General features: G+C 46.8%; 1 protein-coding gene across 13 annotated transcripts in view; it reads right to left on the bottom strand.

The window, feature by feature from the left end:
- LOC119171617 (bromodomain adjacent to zinc finger domain protein 2B) overlaps positions 1–18,392 on the bottom strand; it is a 247,304-nt gene that overhangs the window by 140,480 nt on the left and 88,432 nt on the right. For all 13 annotated transcript variants that reach the window (XM_075892168.1, XM_075892166.1, XM_075892165.1 and 10 more), the window contains 3 exons: positions 4,521–4,590; positions 3,026–3,137; positions 1,090–1,200 (listed from right to left, as the gene is read on the bottom strand). In XM_075892168.1, coding sequence (XP_075748283.1) covers positions 1,090–1,200; positions 3,026–3,137; positions 4,521–4,590 — 293 coding nt within the window. The remainder of the gene's footprint in view (positions 1–1,089; positions 1,201–3,025; positions 3,138–4,520; positions 4,591–18,392) is intronic.

The raw sequence follows: 18,392 nt of genomic DNA, 5'->3' as shown, positions 1-18,392 counted from the left end.
GTTTTCTTTGTTCAGCCTCTGTCATGAGGGGACACAAGACACACGCCGAATGTCAAAAAGAGGCGATGATGTGCAGGACACGAAAAAGTTACTCGATGGTGTGCTCCCCTGCCACGTCCACGACCCGATTTAGCATGCGACTCAAATCATAATAAAAACCCTCGGCAGTAGGAGCAAGCATTGTCCTGTGAAGCGCCAAGCGAAGAAGGTCGAAGGAGTCACTCTCGCGATGAAAGCAGCAGGTGCCCGGATATGGAAACAGCAGCAAAAGGGACCCGGAAAGCAGCAGTAGAACCTTAATAGACAACTTATGAAGCTCCCTGGACCTGCAGCCTCTGGTCACCGCAGCTCTTCAGTTTCTTAGAAGGATGGCTGCGATTTTTATGATGGTCGTGGGTTCGGCCGGGCAGCACGCAGGAGACACCGAAGACACGGTTAAGCGTAACCAGCTAAGTCCCACAATGACCGGGTTACAAGCAATGAAAGCAAGTGAATCGTCAGGTGGATGCTGACAGACGACGACCGTACAAATGCTTCCAGAACGTTTACGACAAAACGGCGAGACTTTGTCGTTATCGAGCCAACGCCAAAAACAGTAAGAAGGTTCATTTAGAGAATGACTTAGTTAAAGTAGTTTCGAAGAGGCCATAGTGTTTTCAGTCTGGCTTAAGGCTAGAGATGTGTTTGAGTTGGTTAGTTTTTGTTTCGATGTATAGATTATTGTGTATATGTTTTGCGTTAAAGTGAATTTTGATTGTTGGTTGATGTCTTTTATTAAGAGTGGTTGCTGTGCTCCCACAGTCTCCCGTCTCTCTCAATCCCCATCCTTTGCAAGCACTGTCGAGATAAAGCAACAGTCTCCAAAATCAAAACTGTATACACAGAGCTGGGCAGTGTTTTGAACAACAGATTTAAATACATTTTTCAGGAGACATTCCAACTGAGTATACTTGTACAAATGCGCACAGCAAAAACAACCTGGAAGCTTCATTTGGCAATTATTCTGACAATGTCCCAAACTTTGATTCAATGGGATACATGTGCCCCAGAAGGCGGCACCCAAGTCACCAAGACAACCAGTTGACTTACATCGGTGTCTTCTCCCCCATTGGTGGTCTCAATGAAGGTTCCAACAACCATCCTGGAGCTGAAGCTGAAGTTCTCTCTTCCGATGTCAGTGATGTTATTCTGTTGTAAGTACTGCAAGAGAACACATATTGCCAGACGCCACAAAGAAACACAAAATAAGCTGGCTTCAAACTTTGTCTAATATCAAAACTCATCTAGCACAAAAGGAAACAAAATGTGAAACAGGAGCCTAAGACAGAACAACACACACAATCAAAATATTCTGGGTCTGGCTCCCAGCAATGCAAAGTTTTTTTTTTTTTTTTCAGGTATGTTCACATCACTTTTTACACTGCAATTGAAACTACCGAAATCTCCCCGAGCTTTCCTTAGCTTCATGTGGCTGTAACAAATAAAAATCATGCCTCTGAATCAGTTGCCCGTCCTAATTATAAAAGCACAAATAATGACAGCAACGTTTCCAGACATTAGGGTATGCTAGAGGCATACACTTAGGTACAAAAAAAAAATGCATGGCCACCAGCTTTTTCAGCCACCATTTTTCAATGTTTTTCAACGATCTTCAAAAATCTTCAACAGTGCATGCAGAAATATGTTTTAGCATGAACCGCGGCTCAATATCTATACTCCATTTCATTACTTCGGTTCAGCACTACCAAAGCTACGAAGTGTAAGAAAGCCACATGCTTGGCTAGAATTGGCATTTTTTTGGTGAGTTTTATGCCACATCGATACATGATATGTTTATTCTTCTTTGCATTTATTTCTTACACACTCAATTATCTCTGACTGTTGCCATTGATAACTCTGTTTACAAATCAACATGGCAGCTCCCATGCAGAAGTGACCACTCGCTTCAAGTGACCACTCGCTTCAATCTGGACTTGCTCTTGCTACACGCTCACTGCACATGGTGTCATGGTGAACTGAACAAATGGTGAAATCAGCTGTCGATTAATTTCATCTCACTCTGGGACTAAAGCAACAGACACATGTGGTTGATATTAGTGAGATATGCTGCTTGCTTAGTCGCTCCTGCTAAGCCTATAAAGCGCCAAGGCAGTACTCAGACTGCGTTGTCAGACCAAGAACACTGCATCTACAAATAACAGGCATACAACCTCGCGCAGCACTTTGTGCGCATCGCATCCTCCTTTGGGGAAACAAAAAAAAAGAGAGAGAGAGAACTAGCGTTGCAGCAGGAGACGCGAAAGGACGCGTCGACAGAGAAGACACACGAAAGCTACGAACAGCGTTGAAGAGAAACAGCCACAAAGTGATGTTATTCACCAGCATAAGATTCTACCAATCTTCAGCAGAGCAATAAATTCCCGTTTTTTCAAGTATCCAGAGTAGTTGCCTGTTTAACAGCTTTACAACATTGTGAGGTTAATAAGCTAGCCATAATACTCACAATTCATTCATCAGACACCGCGAATACAGTGAGCAGACACACGATGCGAACGAATACATGTTGAGGAGCTAAGCGCCCTTCCTATTGGCTGAGGGGCCTGTAGCCTGCACAGTGCTGAAGGAAACTTCTGAAATGAAGTATAGCTGCCGTAAATGATGCAGCAACTTATTTCAACAGCTCCCCCCAAGATTATGCAGTCAAATGACATGCCTAACCTGCTGAAAATTCAATCGGACTAAATCGCATGATGTACAGCATGACAGTGAACTTGGTAAGCGGTATCGAGACCAGAGTTAGGGGCACGGTAAAGAAGTCCATATTCGTCAGAAGGCAGTAATATCACATAAACTTGCATAGCATATCTAGATAAAAAAAAAGGGGGGGGGGGGGGCGGTGGCGAGACTTTTATTTCTTTAGTTCAGGACAGGAAACCTCTAGAAAATCTCCCTTTGCAAGTGATCTTGTAAATTTTGACTAACAGCTACTTTGAAACTAATGTATAAAGATCTGATGTACGCTTACCTTGAGCACTTCGGGGTAGCTTCTAAGTTTCTTGCCACAGGGAGCTATGTAGATGACCTCCCCTTTTACACCAGACTTGCCATAAGAATTAATAATAGTCTGCCTCTGCCACCTATGGAGAGGAAAGAAATAAAAAAACACTCTCTTAATTTAAGCCAGCATCAATATCCAAACAAATCATTTAGTGCCAATATAACCTGAAGCCGCAATGGCACAATTCACATTGTGGGGTCTCAAATGGAATCGCCATACTTTTGGAACGAACGGACACAGTAAACGTAGTCGGACCCAAACCAAACAGGACATTTAGTATTTAAGTACTTCTGCATCAACGATATTGCCGGCCGCATAAAAATACACCATTCCACACGCTAAAACAACCTTAAACATTATTCCTATACACTCAATTAAGCATAGCCACAACATATGGTAGCACGAAGCCGGCGCCACTTACGCTTGACTCACCACAAGGGCCCACGGCAAACGACCTGCGGTGCCGTCCACTTATGGACCTACTGCGGGAGACCACCATTCCTGCCATAAAATTTCCTAAATATACACTAGAGGGAACTCTGGCACTAGTGTCTATGGGAGCTGCAACACATAGCGCTTCAGCAAGCATGGGAATTATGGGTATGACATGGATTTGCTTAGTCTTCGTATTTTACGTTCGCTCTGGCTTCACCTGGCTTGAAGTTGCTTTGTCACGAAACAACAATCGGTGAATGTTGGGCAATTAGGCTTCACCACCTTAATTTTTTAGGCTTACATTTTCAAATCGGGTTAGGAAGTGAAAAACGGTTTGTTCGTTTTTTTAACAAAACAAAAACACAGAAATAACCGAAGACACAAGTGCGTTTGCCATCCACACATGAAGACTAGGAAAATCCATGTCGTACCCATAATTCCCATGGTCACCGGACTATCGCAGCACCAGAGTCTCTATAGTTAATTTTAAGAAACTGTATGGTTCGCGCCAACCGCTACACGCCAAAGAGCCTCTCCAATCTTTTCTGTCAGGTTGCCTAACCCCGCCACCAGGCATCATAGCTGGTGCTACCGTGCTAACCATAATGATGATGATGATGGTGGCACGTGGGTGCTGCGCCACCTACCGCTCAGTGGTTGTCAACCCTAAATGCGGCCTATTGGCGACACATGCATGCGCCACGAGGTACAAACGACTTTAAAGAGGCTGTTAGCACCCCCACAACATGTACAGGAACACATTGCAACTGTACAGATGCAGAACATGAAAAAATGACATCTAGCTGGCCAAAAGAACAGGTCCAACCGAATGGGCCTAAAACAAGCGATGCTAATTCAATGCAAGAAGCTTATACATGGTACACACAAATGTTTCCTACTGTAATTAAAACCATACAGGTTGCTCAGAATTGCCATTTGTTATAGCAGTTAATTTGAGAATGGGTGCTGAACGTACAAACTCTGATTTCTGCTGCTTCTCATTTCAGGGTCAATACCAAATGCTTACCCTCGTTTCAATGGTATTCTGGCTTCCCGTTCGTTTGTCACATAACACCGTCTCCGCTTCGTTGTGCCTTCTGCAAATGAAAGCGAATCAGCTTTAGAGTCAAACAACTTAACTGTATGAATACCCTTCCGATAAGAGAAAACTGCCCAGCCTGTGCTGCATGCGCAGCACTGTCACAGCGAAAGCTGGAAGAATGGTCTTTCAAAGCCTTTTTTTTACCACTCTTAGGGTAGCTGCTACAGGCACAGGGTGCCCACTATGGCATAAATCATTGTGTAGTAGGCAGGCATTCACTATGCCATCCTTCCTCATTCTTAGGTTAAGTGCGGTACCCGCTGCACACTTGCAAAGAACTTTGTGCAATATTTTTGGGTTGTGGCTGACGACGATGAAAAATTATGCCAGAAGCTTTTGTAATCCCCACAATCCCCCACAGTGGGTATGCGCCACAGTTAACAGGTGGACAAGATGATGCTTTTATAAAGAGTTGGAGCATTCGACAGTCCACTCGTAGCGCAATTCGCATCATGTGACACCTGGTTCTTCCTTTGCTGTTCTAAAATGCTTCATTACCCATATTAACGCAACTCCTTTCCCAATATCAAGCCAGCCTAAGGCCAGTTTGCAAAGAAGTTCCAAGCACCGGCGTGGCTCAGTGGTAGAATGCTGGACTGGCACAAAGGGGAATCGGTTTTGAATCCCATTGCGTCCTTGGTGTATTTCATTTACTGAGTAATTGTTTTTTCTTATTCCGTGCAATAGTGGTTATGGGCACAGGCGACGGACAACTACAGCGTGCATACCACCCGTGTTGTGATGTCATAAGGGCTTTCACTGCAAAAAAGAAATGTGATTTTCTACGCAGTATATAGTGCCAGCATTAAAAAAGTTACCACAGTAAAACATTGTTAATTCGAAGTCATTGGGAGCATGAGAAATCGGCACATACAAACAGCACATACAAAAAGCGGGATGCAAGGGGTTTGAAATTTTTATTCAAAGTATAATCAGGGCTCGTCGTTTGCTGTGCTGGCTAGTTAGCAGCTCCAAAGGTTATGTTTTCCAGCAATACAAGGTCACAGTTTTGCCACCAACAAGAAACACCGAGCCTCGTTGCTGCAATAGCAAACAAGAAAAAAAAAGTGATCAGCTAATATATACACCTGCGAAAAATAAAAGGTCTTCACTGCAACACAGCAGTGCCAAGCCAGCAGCGTGTCACCTGCTCCTCGCTGCATCAGCACGTCATGATACAACCATTCACCCATTCTTGGTAGTACAATAAAAATTTTAATAATAGACAGTGTGACAAAACTCACGATGCATTTTTGCTGGAAAACATAATGATTGTAGCTTTAGAACCTAGCTTCCAAAGTAGGAATAGCAGGCAATAACTCTTCCAGCAGTACAAGTGTGCAAATAGCTGGAGCAACCAGCACTCGAAGGTTCGCATGCATCGCGAATTCCGCCAGCCTGTCCTTTATCGATTTCTGTATATTCCCAGAAAAAATGGGTAATTGCGAGAAGCATACGACAAGCTGCCCGTGCATCACCGCTGTGTTGCAGCGGAGCATGTCTTAAAGCAATACTTTTTTGCAGACTAGTTGGTTCATACTTGAAAAATAAATTGCTGCACAAACTTGAAGAAAAACAAGGGAGACTGCGCTCTTTCCTGTCTCGCTTGTTTTCCTTCAAGTTTATGCAGCAATTCAATTTTTCGAGCAAGTCTTGTTTTCCGCAGGTGCACATTTCAGCTGATCACCGAGACAATTTTTTCCTACAATTTTATTTACCGTGCTAGAAATGTCGAGGCTGGGGTACTTCAACTGCCATTTAGTAGTATCGCTACAGTACATTGCTTAGTGGCTCATAAGGGCTGTCGTTTCCGCAGCTCTGCAGCGAAATCGGGATTGGTACACTGCATTCAAGGTTTTCGAATTAACCAGAGTAGCGCTGGCTGCTGCTTCAAATTAAAACACTTAAACTTGCATTTCAAAATACAGGACCACTGATATACTTCGAATTAAGCAGGATTTCGAAATGACCGAACAAATCGATGAGGTTTTACTGTACGTGACTTACACTTTCATCTTCCCTGATTAAAAAGTTAAGTCGATTTCAAACTGTCACTGTATTCACTATATGAATTTTTCTGTGCACTAGTATTTCTTACAAACATCCTCTACTGGCAGAATACTCCTCCAAAGGTGGCAGTAGGCAGAAACATTCTACAGTCAAACTCCGCTACAACGAACGCCGCTTCAACGAATATTGTCGCCACAACGAACACTTTTTCATCTGCCGTCTTGCTTCAACGAAATTTCACGATGCAATTCCAGGCTCAAATACTATTTATTGCTATACAGTGAACACAATCTTTAACATTTTGATACATTTTCAGAACCTGAAAATACGTCGTCGAAGCCTCAAGCACGCGTTGGCACCACTAGAAACCACCGCTGTTCAGTAAGTGTGGGCGCTGATTGCTCGACAGCGATTACAATGAGATTGTCCTGTTTTTACCACTGGCTTGCTTTCGAGCCACAGACGATTCGAAGCTGAAGATCAGTCACTCAGTTCATGGTTTTCTTCACGCAGCTGGTGGGAGCAACCGCGGAACGATGCCTTTTCAAATGCCAATGCTTATCATTTCGTTCGCACTTGGCCAGTGTGGTAACTAATTAGAGCTCTAAAATCAGCTATCCGGAAGGGGCGTATGAAAAGAATGGCATCGAATAAGGCAAGTGTCACGACTCCACCATACCCTGCCCCTGTCTCGGCCTTGTCGGATACACTTTGACCGGATACACTTTGACCGCAGACAGTGTTATTATGTTAATGCAACAGTTTGGTTCGTTCACGAAAGCAGTTGTAGGCATTGTTTCAGCGTGCTTTTCACCATGGCCTCGCTATGAATGAGTAAGAATCACGTCGCGACACTGCTGTAAAAGAATAGGAAGCAGCGGACACTTTTTGAATTTTTCGAATAAACATCCCTTGTTTTGCTCACTGAGATCAGCTATATTTTTGAATTTCACCACAACGAAACTTTTTCTGCACGCCGTCAGTTTGGTTGTAACGGGGTTCAACTGTGCTGTGCTCTATTGCATGCGAAATAACCCCAGGTGTCAGAAATTAATGCAACAGCATTTTTTAAGAAGCTCATTTCGCAGAAATTCCAATGTCAGCATCGTTGATTGTGAGAGAAAAATCATTATCTTGAGCATGACTGAAAAATCGAAAAAGATGCAAACAGAATAAAATTAAGAAAAAATTCTGGGTGCGAGTGGGGACTGAACTCGAGTCATTTGCGTGGCAGGCAGGTGCCAGATAGTCACGTGCCTGCTTGTAAATACAGTGAAAATAATTCCTCTGCTTGGAATTGCAGTGGAAGTAGCTTGCACGCTTTACAAACACACGCATTCTATATACATGCTTCACAGTACAACACGAAATATTGCAGTAATAATGTGTGGTGCAAGCATACAGATGACCACAAAAGTTTAGGAACCATGCGAGAATGTGGCCAAATGCCTCCTCGCCACACTTCCGCTACGTCACCAGCAATCAACAGCACCCAAGACGCATCCCTCCCTTTCACTTTCTAACGCGGCGCGCTTTTTGGAATCTGTGTCTACGTGCTTCTGCCTCAAAAGTAGTTTAGAAAGATAATGTGATAACAGGGTAGTGCTGGGCCATGCCGGTCGCCGGACCGAATCCACACACATACGTTGGCGGGTCCCACACTGACTGACAGGTCATTTCATTTCAAACGTCGACGCCCCCGGGCACAGGAACTACAAACTAATCTGATCACATCCCCCCCCCCCTTTATTAACGAATGCAAACAATTGTTCAAGGTGAGTAGTGCATTACTAGTCAACGAATTCTCCACGCAGGACAGGATTACTGAGTGCTGTGACATCTAGTTCCGCTTTCCTCGCCTCGTCTTCTCTGGGATCTTGCCAAGACTCTGTGTCGTGAGGGCAATCTGGAGTTAGCTGCCTCTGACCCACATTCAAACTTTGGGGCTGCCTAACTTTTGGTTGTGTGCACTAAGCTCCTCACGGGGCAGGCAGATGTGATCCAGATGTCGAGTTAAATGACTTCCGTCCTCCAGTTGAACATCCATGGACTAAGTGCGTTGTTCGGTGACGAGTGCAGGCAGCCACGCAGGACCTTGTCACCAGGGTGACCCAGAACCCTGGGTCTTGTTCTTTGGTCACATTTGATTTTCTGCTTAAGTTAGATCTGTAGCTCCTTAGTCCTGAGGTCTGGGTGTAGCAGGTCCAACGCAGTCCTCAGCTTCCCCACCCCCCCAACAACAGCCCAGGCGGACAGAAACCCATGACCTCGTGTGGCTTAGGCCTGTAAATCAGAAGCTTCCAGGCAATTTGAGTGCGAATATCTTCAGGGCCAGCCTTCTGCAACCTACTTTTGACAGTCTGCACTGCCCACTCTGCAGCACCGTTTGACGCTGGGTGATGCAACGGCACCAGCATTCGCCTCAACTCGTTTTTCTTGAAGAATGTGGAGTAGAGCTCACTGGCCCATTATTCGACATGACATCTGGAAGGACTTGGTTTGCAAACATAATTCGCATGCAAAAAATAGTAGCTTCAGCCGAGGGTGTGGAAACAGGGAACACTTGGATTCACTTTGAGTACGCATCGACTGAGATAAATAGATACAGTAAAAGCTCATTAACCCTGATCTCAAGAAACCGGTGAAAATTTTCAAGTTAACCGAATTTCGGATTATCAAATGAACCATCAAAACAAAAGAAAAATATACTCGGTACAGACAAACCTTTATTTCACAAAAACTGCATCAACATAGTCTGCCTCGTCATCGGAATCAGTGCTAGAACGATCTTCTTCAACCCCGTGTGGTGGTGGTGAGTACGCTCGCTGTCGCGAGAACTAATGAAGAACTCCGCGACGACAGCCAGGTCTTCGGTGTCCTCCTACACGGTGCAATGTCGCGTCGGCTCATCTTGAATGTCATCATCGGATCAGTGATTCTGATTCTCTTCAAGCACTTCTGAGAGAGGTTTAGAATAACATTCGCAGGTGTTGCGGGCGTTGCTTTAGTTGCGGGCGCCATATGAGATTTAGAATAGCATTTGCTCCCCCTAGGGAAAAGCCGAAGGGACTTTCGCCCTGACCGCAAACCCAAATGCACAAAAGCCACACAGCACCTCGCGGGCCGCTATCGCTACACACTATTTCAAATTTTCTGTGGGTGGGAACGGCGGCTCGCGTTGCAACGCATGCGCAGTGGCAGCGACCGCAACACCAGGGCTCGTGGTGCACTATTCATCAGTCAGCAAACCAACGACGGCCACACCATCATCAACGCGCACAAACACAGCCCGAGAACGTAAGAACAGTTTCTATGTCAAAGCACCAACTCGCATATCAGTCAACTCTTTTGATGTACCCGAGCTGAACACGCTATGCGCGAAGTCACAACGCAAAGAAACCAGCAGTGTAGGCGTCGCGGGCAACTGGAGTAGTGGCGGCTGCGCAAACTGTCTTGTCGCCCGCGCATTTGGCGCCATGTGTGGCGCATTTTGCAGACACTGGATGCACTGGCGGCTCAAGTGCTTCCGCCGGCTGGTGACTAGTGCCACCTGGCTACTTCTCCCCTCATTCACTATTATCATGATCATATTTTGCTGCTGTTAGTTTGGTTTCTCCAAAACATCGGTTCCGCCATCGGCTACAGCGGCAGAGCCAGGACTCCATGCTTTCAGCAACCCGAATCGGTTACTGAAAGCATGAAGCCCCGATAGCCCCCTCTGGAATCGTCTGAGTTAATTGGTGCGTGTCTAAATCCCTCCAAATTAACAAGCATTTGACACCATTGAAATATACACAGTTTTGCCGGGACCGCCACATGTTCGAGAAATTCCGAGTTAAGGAAACCCAGATAGACCAGCTTTTACTGTTGGTGTTCCTATAAGGACCGGCAGAGCCTACATGCAGCCGTGAGCACGGTTTCCCTCGAACGGCCAGTGCAAGACAGGCACTGGTCGTGACACTCTTTGATGCTTCAGACAAATGCAGCACTGTTGTATGATTAGCGCTATATTGTCATCCAAGCTGGGCCACCACACCTGGTTACACACGACTGCCTTCATTTTGGACAGTCCTGGATGACTCATGCAGCAACTGAAGGACTTTTCCCTTTGTAAGGATTTCGGAACAATGACTCTGTTGGCCCCTAATAAACAGTTCCCTTGCTCACTCATCTCATGAAAGCGCGTCTCGTAGGGTCTTCCCTCTGACTCTAAGTTTACCTGGCAGCCTGACCACAACGCTGCTCTTGCGACACAACGGGTCTGCGGAGATGGCTGCCGCAACAGCATTTAACGACAGCACCTCGGGGTATACTCCATCCAGCATTAACACTTTGGTAGGGCAGTCAATAACATGTGCAATTTGTGAATCCGGCCTATACATCGGGTCGTAACTGCACCCCGACAACAGCCAGGCCCACCTTAGCACTCTCCAAGAACACGATTCGGGAACTGATTTATCTGCTGCGAGCAGGCTGAACAGCAGTTTGTGATCTGTGGCTGCCACGAAATGCCGGCACCATAAGTACTGCCTGAACTTTATAACCCCAAATACAAGGCTCAATGCCTCTTTATCTCATTGGCTGTTGTTTTTTATCCGCAGCTGCAGGAGGCAAAACCAACAATGCGCTCTTCTCCAGATGAGTCTCGTTGCTCCAGTACTGCTCCAATACTGAAGGGAGATGCATCAGTGACAAGCACAGCTGGCTTTTCTGGGTCAAAGTGTGCCATATAGCAGCAGAGGCCAATAGCTCCTTGCTTCTCCGCCTGCTCTTCATCACAGCGTCGTGGTGTTCCCAACGCCAACAAACTATTGAGCAGCTGTAACACAGCAGAAAGGTTTGGCAAAAAGCTTCTGTTAATCAACCCGAATTAACTATCAAGTTCCTTGACTGCTGAGGTGCGAGGGCTTCCAGCACTGCTTCATTCTTAGCCGAGTTTGGACGCAGCCCAGCCGCACTAATGATATGGCCAAGTTCTGGTTTCATAAATTCGCATTTGGATAACTTCAGTCTCGCTATTTTCAGGCGATCCAACACTCGGCCCAAATTTTCCCAATGCTTTTTATCACTGGTTCCTGTGACCGGAATATTTTTAAAGTACAATATGACATGGTCAAGCTCGTGCAAAATATTTTCCATCTCTTACTGAACTATAGCTGGAGCTGATGAAAACGCAAACGTCAGTTTTGTTAATCAGTATAACTGCTTCAGAGTGTTAATGGTGACTAGCTCTTTACATTCCTCAACGAGTGAGACCTGCTGTATGCGTCTTGCAAGTCAAGCTTTATGAACTTCTTGCCCCTTGTAAGCCGCGCAAAAAGTTCCTCAATGCTAGACAACTTTCACCAGGTTTATGGTAGTGTTAAAATCGCCGCAGACCCAAACCTAGTCTTCGTGCTTCAATACAGGAATGATCCGCGCAGCCGTTCTCACAAATTTGATAATGGTTTGCCATTCCATCCTCCGTGGTTCTTCAAAACCCAATCACGCAAAGCAAATGGTATCAGACATGCCTTGACAAAACGTGCATTTGCGTCCTTTTGTGCGAATATAGAAGCTGCAACACCATCAAATGTGCCAAGCTGCTCCGAAAAAAATTCGTGATATTGGCTTACCAGGTCTTTCGTAGACTTCACAATGCTGACTCCCTCCGCCTGAGCTATGGCTAGCTTGAAGGCTTTCATCCAGCTTCGTCCAAACAGCGTACACGCCTCTTTCATGACAAATTGTGGTAGCTGGCGCTTTTTGTCATCAAGTTTGACCATTTCTTCAAGCTTTCCCTAGACGAGTTCCATGTCACCGAAAGAAAAATTCTCAGCTGCACACTCGGTGGCTCTAACGGCACCGACGGAAAAAAGCTCGGCAAACTTGTCATCATCAATGGTCAACACACTAGGGCCGGAGTGCTCCATGTTGTGTGTTACGTTGTTTACTTCAACCGTTATGCACATTCGCTCCGAAATGGCTGTGTGAAGCATTCGCAAGTCGAAAACGTCGGGCTCTTCAGCAGAAGCAGGCACGTCACCCAGTTTGTTTAAGCGACTAGACCGGCTGTGACTAAACTGGCTCTGCTGGAAATTTCTACTCCCCGGTTGAACTCTGCAAACTCTTGCAAGGTGCCCTTTGTGGCGGCAATAGCGACAGATCGTGGTGCCGTGCCTACACCAAAGTGTAGAATGACCTCCTCCGCAACGAAAGCTACAGCTATTATTTTTCTTTGTGTTGACAACGATCGCTTGCTCTGAAGCTTCATCAGATAGTAGCTGTGCTTGCTGACAGCCCAATGCACGTAATTTTTTATGTGCAGCCTCCATAGCTACGACGGTGTCCTTCTCAGTTTCGAAGGTTAAACACGTTTCCAGCAGCCGTGTTTGCAAGGTTACCTCATTGATTCTGCTGACTATCTGGTCGCGCAACATGCGCTCTCGAAATGTTGCGAAATTGCAGTCTCCCACTAATTTCTTCAACGAGGCAATGTAGTCCCTTACAGTGTACCTTTATTCGATGCCTTGAGAAAAACTTGAAACATGTCACTACTTCTGATACGCGAGGGGCTTAATGCTTACCAAGTGTAGTAAACATTTCGGTCAGTCCTGCTTGGTGCTAGGAGGCCTTGTAGCAGAGAATAGGTCTCTAGACCGCTGCATGTCAAAAATACAGCTGTCTGCTTGTGGCTTGCGGTGTTGTTTGCAATGAGTACGCTCACGGTATTCAGCCCCTCCGATTTACTCGGGTCGAACAAATCCAGCTTCCTGATGACAAGCATAAGGACATGTGACTGTGCTGTGCCCGTCCAGTTCGTCAGTTAACCTCGTCGCCACTTGTGATAACTGGGTAGTCCTGGGCCACGTTGGTCGCCTGACGAAATGACGCACAAACGTTGGCGAATTCCACACTGACCGACTGCTCATGTGCACCGTATTTATTTCATTGCAAACATCAATGCACCCGGGCGCCGAAAGGGCAGACCAATCTTATCACAGATAACTTTTGCAAGTTGCAATCTTCATCACTAAGTGATGCCTAGCTAACACTGTGATAGCCTTGATCCTGCTATGAAAATATAAATGTGACAGTCATACTGTAAATTAGTGCTTAGTGACAATCTAACTTTGCGCATCACGGCAGTAAAAAAAATTGCTTGTGCCCAGCCTAGCACTGAGGTTGACGGTAGATGGCACACCATTAGGTGGCACAGACAGTTACGTTTGGCATAACCCCCAAGCTTTTGTGGTTGACTGTACATTGCCATAGGGCAGTAGTTCTCAGCCATGGATGTGTCGGGGAACTCTTGTGCACTGGGGAAAGTAATGGTGGACCCCTTGCAGCGGAGGGGAGGAAGGATTCTAAGTAAATTAGCACAACTGAAACGTGAAACAGGTGCCTTTTATTTCTACCAAAAACATCAAACAAACGTGCCACATCACTTCATTTTACACAGTTCATCAATACGTGGCACAGTCGCACTTAAACAGAGTTGCATATCTGCAGCCACATTCAACCTGTTTTGGCATTTACTTTTCAAGTATGCAAGTCTGGAAAAAGCATGCTTGCGTGCATACGTTGTAGAAAACTGTAACAGAAGCTTTACAGCCATCTCATGGAGGAAGGGGAGCATTTCTGCAGTCCCCAACCAAAATGCCTCAATGCTCACAATGGCAAACTTTGCCTTCATCACTGTGTTTTCTTGGAGCTCTATCAGCTCATTTTCAGCTTCGACACATTTATATGTAAAGCAAGCTACATCAGCCTCAAAAGGGGCCACAAGCAATGTGTCTGGGGCAGATTCTGGGAAGTAGTCCTTCCTGTGGCACCTTAATGTGCTCAGATAGGCTGTGATTGTGGCTCTGTCACTTGCAGTTACTACCCCAGCACCTGCAAGACCACCAAGCAGCTTAAAAGAAGAGTAGTCACCTCTGTTAACCTGGCTCAACCAACTTAGAAACTTTTTACAAAAGCCTCTCACCTTGTCCCCAAAAGAGACAACATTAGTGCCCATCCCCTGCAGGCTGCTGTTAAGATGGTTCAGGGGCTCAAACAGGTCCCACAGATAAGCAAGCTTTGCCACAAAAGAAGAGTCTTGACAAGGATCTCCGAGTGCCCTATCTTTTGCCAAAAAAGAAGACTCAGCTTCCCTCCAAGCTTGACCACTCTTGCAGGCACTTTTCCGCGTGACAACCAACGCACCTCGGTGTGCAGGAGCAAGTGTTGGTGCTCGGCACCCATCTCCTTGCACAGTACCTTGAAGAGGCGACTGGCTTTAGGCCTTGCCTTTACACTGTTCATGGCTTTGACAACATGTTGCATAACACTCGCAAGCTCTGGACTCAACACTTTTGATGCCAAAGCTTCCCTGTGAAGTATACAGTGTGTGAACACTACTGCACTGTTCACTTTCTTAACGAGTCCTAAAAAACCTACGAGTCCTAAAAACCTACTGACAGCCCGAGTGCCGTCGATGCACACAGCTACACACATGTCCCAATGAAAACGTGCAAAAAAAAAATTGTTAATGGCATCGAAAATATCTTGAACCCTCTTTGTCCTCTTGAGTTCCAGACAGCAAAGAAGTTCTTCGGTAATGACAGAGTTATTCACAAAGCGCACAAACACTATAAGCTGTGGGTTCCCGGATACGTCGCAGCTTTCATAGACGGCAAGAGAAAACTTCCCAGTGGATATCAATTTATCAATTACTTGGTCCTGCCCATCAGACGCCATTTCTCTGATTCTGCATGATTCTGCATTTCTCTGATTCTGCATTAAACGATGCCACGGCATCGTTTAAGCACGATATATTGTCCAGTTTTTTCACATGCGCTTTCCCTATAACAGCACCGAAGACGTCCTTCATGCAGGGCATAAGCAGAGTCTCGCAGATGGTATGAGGCTTCATCTCTTTGGCCGCGTCGTAGCTGAGCATGTAGCTTGCCTTGATAGCATGTGCAGAGCTTGCCAGCTGAAGAAATGAAAGTCTAAATTTGTACGCTGAACCAAACTTACAAACACTGCATCGACACTCTAAAACTGGTGCTTAAACCAGTCGCCTTCCCCATCCCACGACGCGTTGTATACATGTTGAAAGTCAATATGGCGCATGCACTAAAGCGAAACAACAAAATCTGCCAGCTAACAGTGAGGCCAGAGCCTCACGGATCAGCATACGCAGAGCGAACGTAACGCATATCGAGGATCGCGGCTGCCGCAAACCTCGTTTGTGTAACTAACGTAAAGCACGTCGAACATGCATTCGGCGATTGATCAAGGTTCACTGCCGGAGCGAACGTCGTATGCGCAATTAATGTAAAACTGTGTTATGACAATTTTGACCTTACCTGGTAAGGATTATCCAGCTTTTGGGATTCCACTGTCGTTTCTTGGTTTCGAAGAACTCTATGTCCTTGTCTTTGTAGCTTAGATGCTTTGTCCGGAGATGGCATGTCAACTTCGCCGGCACCATGAAGCTTACAGCGAGTACTTCACCGCACAAAACGCACTGCAGTTTGCCGCCGATATTGGCAAAGCCAAACTTCACGTAACCTTCTTTGTAGCCACGTAACTTGGGCATGGCTACGCGACTGAGACGAACACGTCGCTTCGCGACCTGGGCTAACAGGGTGAGACTGCACGGCACAGCCACTGATGCCAGGCGAAAATGGCGATATGATAATACAACAGCGGAGCACCGAGACACGTGGCTGTCTGCCGTCTCCGCACCGTTCCCATGGAAGGCCATGTGCGCACCGATGATACATGCTCGCAGTCACGGCGCTCCTATGGATCTCGGCACCCCCAGGCACCCAGCGCATGAACCAGCGGGTACGGCAAGGTCGTGTCCGTGCCGCTGGTTCATGAGCTGGGGGCCAGGGGGGCCGCGATCCATCAGAGCGGCGTGACCGCAGAGTATGCACACAGAACACTTGTGTGCATCACTGAGCGGCCGCGGGGGAGAGCACAGTCGGCATAGGGGACCGTAACGTGATTCAAGAAGGTGTGGGGAAGATGGAAGGGAAGTGATTGAGACGACCTTGTGCGGATTGCGGATCACTGCGGCAGTTGCGGGAGCAGGTCGCGGAACTCTAAATGAGTCATGGCCGGACTTAACTCCAAAAAATGCAAAAAAAAAAGCGGGCAAGGGTTTCACAGATCATAGAAATGGCTTCGCGGACCCCCTAGGGTCCTCATTTGAGGACCCTAGAAACCTCATTTGAGAACCACTGCCATAGGGCATCGGAACACGTGATTATCACTATAGCTTCATGGTTTAAAGCCAGTCACCCAATACACAATGCACACACATTACTGTGCCCTTAACATTAAGGCCAGGTAGTGAATGCATAGCAAGCTCGAAAAGATTGAAGTACACACTAGGGACAGGATATCGCTATCGTGTTCAACTCTTCAAAGGCATAGCTTAAGGGTCCTCAATTTTTCGTCCCCACTAGGGCTCGTACAATCATGCTAATGAAACAACAAAAAAATGCTTTTGGCTTACATCATCATGAAAACTCCACTAAGCTTTTACAGCAGGGCCTTGTGCAATGCAAGCTGCACAAATTTCAAACTAGATCACAAAGGTGAACCAGACTTCGAAGTCAGCAGGTAACTTTGCATTAGCATACATCACTGCATCAGGATACCGTATTTACTCGATTCTACCGCGCCCTCCATTGTAACGTGCACCCGGTTTCCACGACGAAAAAAAAAGTAAGACATCGATTGCGACGCACACCTACTTTTCTCGTTCGCTCACACAATCACACCACTCGAAAAAACGACTCCTTTCGGGAGCGTCTTCCATTTAAATATGAGGTACGGGGGAAGCTTGTGCCCATCTGACGTGTAACAGAGCATTGCCGTCACTGTAGTTTTACCGTGGACCGATGTCGGCACGGGAACTTGCTTCACCCTCTTCTTCTCGATGGTTGTGGTGCCAGGCATGTTGAAGAGGCGTCTGATAGGCATTCCCGATTTGCCCTAGCAGGTAGTCGTTGTTGTGCCGCAAGTTTAGGACGAACCTCTGACAACTTTTCATCGTAGTCCTCCGGAAACTTTTCGCATATGCCCATTCGCATTCGGAGGGAAAAGCCTTTCCTCTTCATAAAGTTAGTTAGCCAGCACCTGCTCGCTTTAAACTGGCTCTGCATTAGCCTTTTTTCTAAGGCTGTGGGAATTGAGGCTGGCCCGCTGCCTTTGCGCGGGCTTTGCCGCCTCTTTTCTCATGTCCCGACATGCCTACCCTCCTTTGCTGTCTGCCGCGCTGGGAAGGGCGGAGTGACGTTTAACTCCCTCACCCGGTAGCGGATGTTGACTGTGGCGCCGCGCGGGGAGCCTCCCGAGAGGTTTTCGCGCGCTGCGTCGGGAGCAGTGAGTACAGTCCGGGACTTCAAACGGTGAGCCACGCATTCTTTTCCGTCCGTCTAGTCCCGCCGCTCGGGGCTCGTCGGACTTCGCTGACGGCGCCTCGCGCCCGATGCGAACGCTCACCTTTTGTTGCCCCGCTGCGTACTCACGGCCGAAGGGCAGTACGGTGTCCTAGTGCGTGGCCTAGCTACGCCGACCCGTCTCCCTTCGAAGCCAACGCGAGCGCCTTTGCCCTCGCTCGAGCAACCGGGCCTCTTTGTCCCGGTGTCTCCGTGGATTACCTTTACCGCGGAGACGTGCTCGTGGCACCCCTGTGTAGTACTTTGTGCCCGTGGCGTGGATAAGCCTACTTGCTTTCCCGCCGCGCCCTTTTGCAACGGGCTGTACTGCGTTGGTGTTGCCACAATAAAGTGTTGCGACTTG

Source organism: Rhipicephalus microplus, chromosome 4 (assembly GCF_043290135.1).
Source record: "Rhipicephalus microplus isolate Deutch F79 chromosome 4, USDA_Rmic, whole genome shotgun sequence".
Lineage (NCBI taxonomy): Eukaryota > Metazoa > Arthropoda > Arachnida > Ixodida > Ixodidae > Rhipicephalus > Rhipicephalus microplus.
This window is presented reverse-complemented; position numbering and strand designations above follow the sequence as displayed.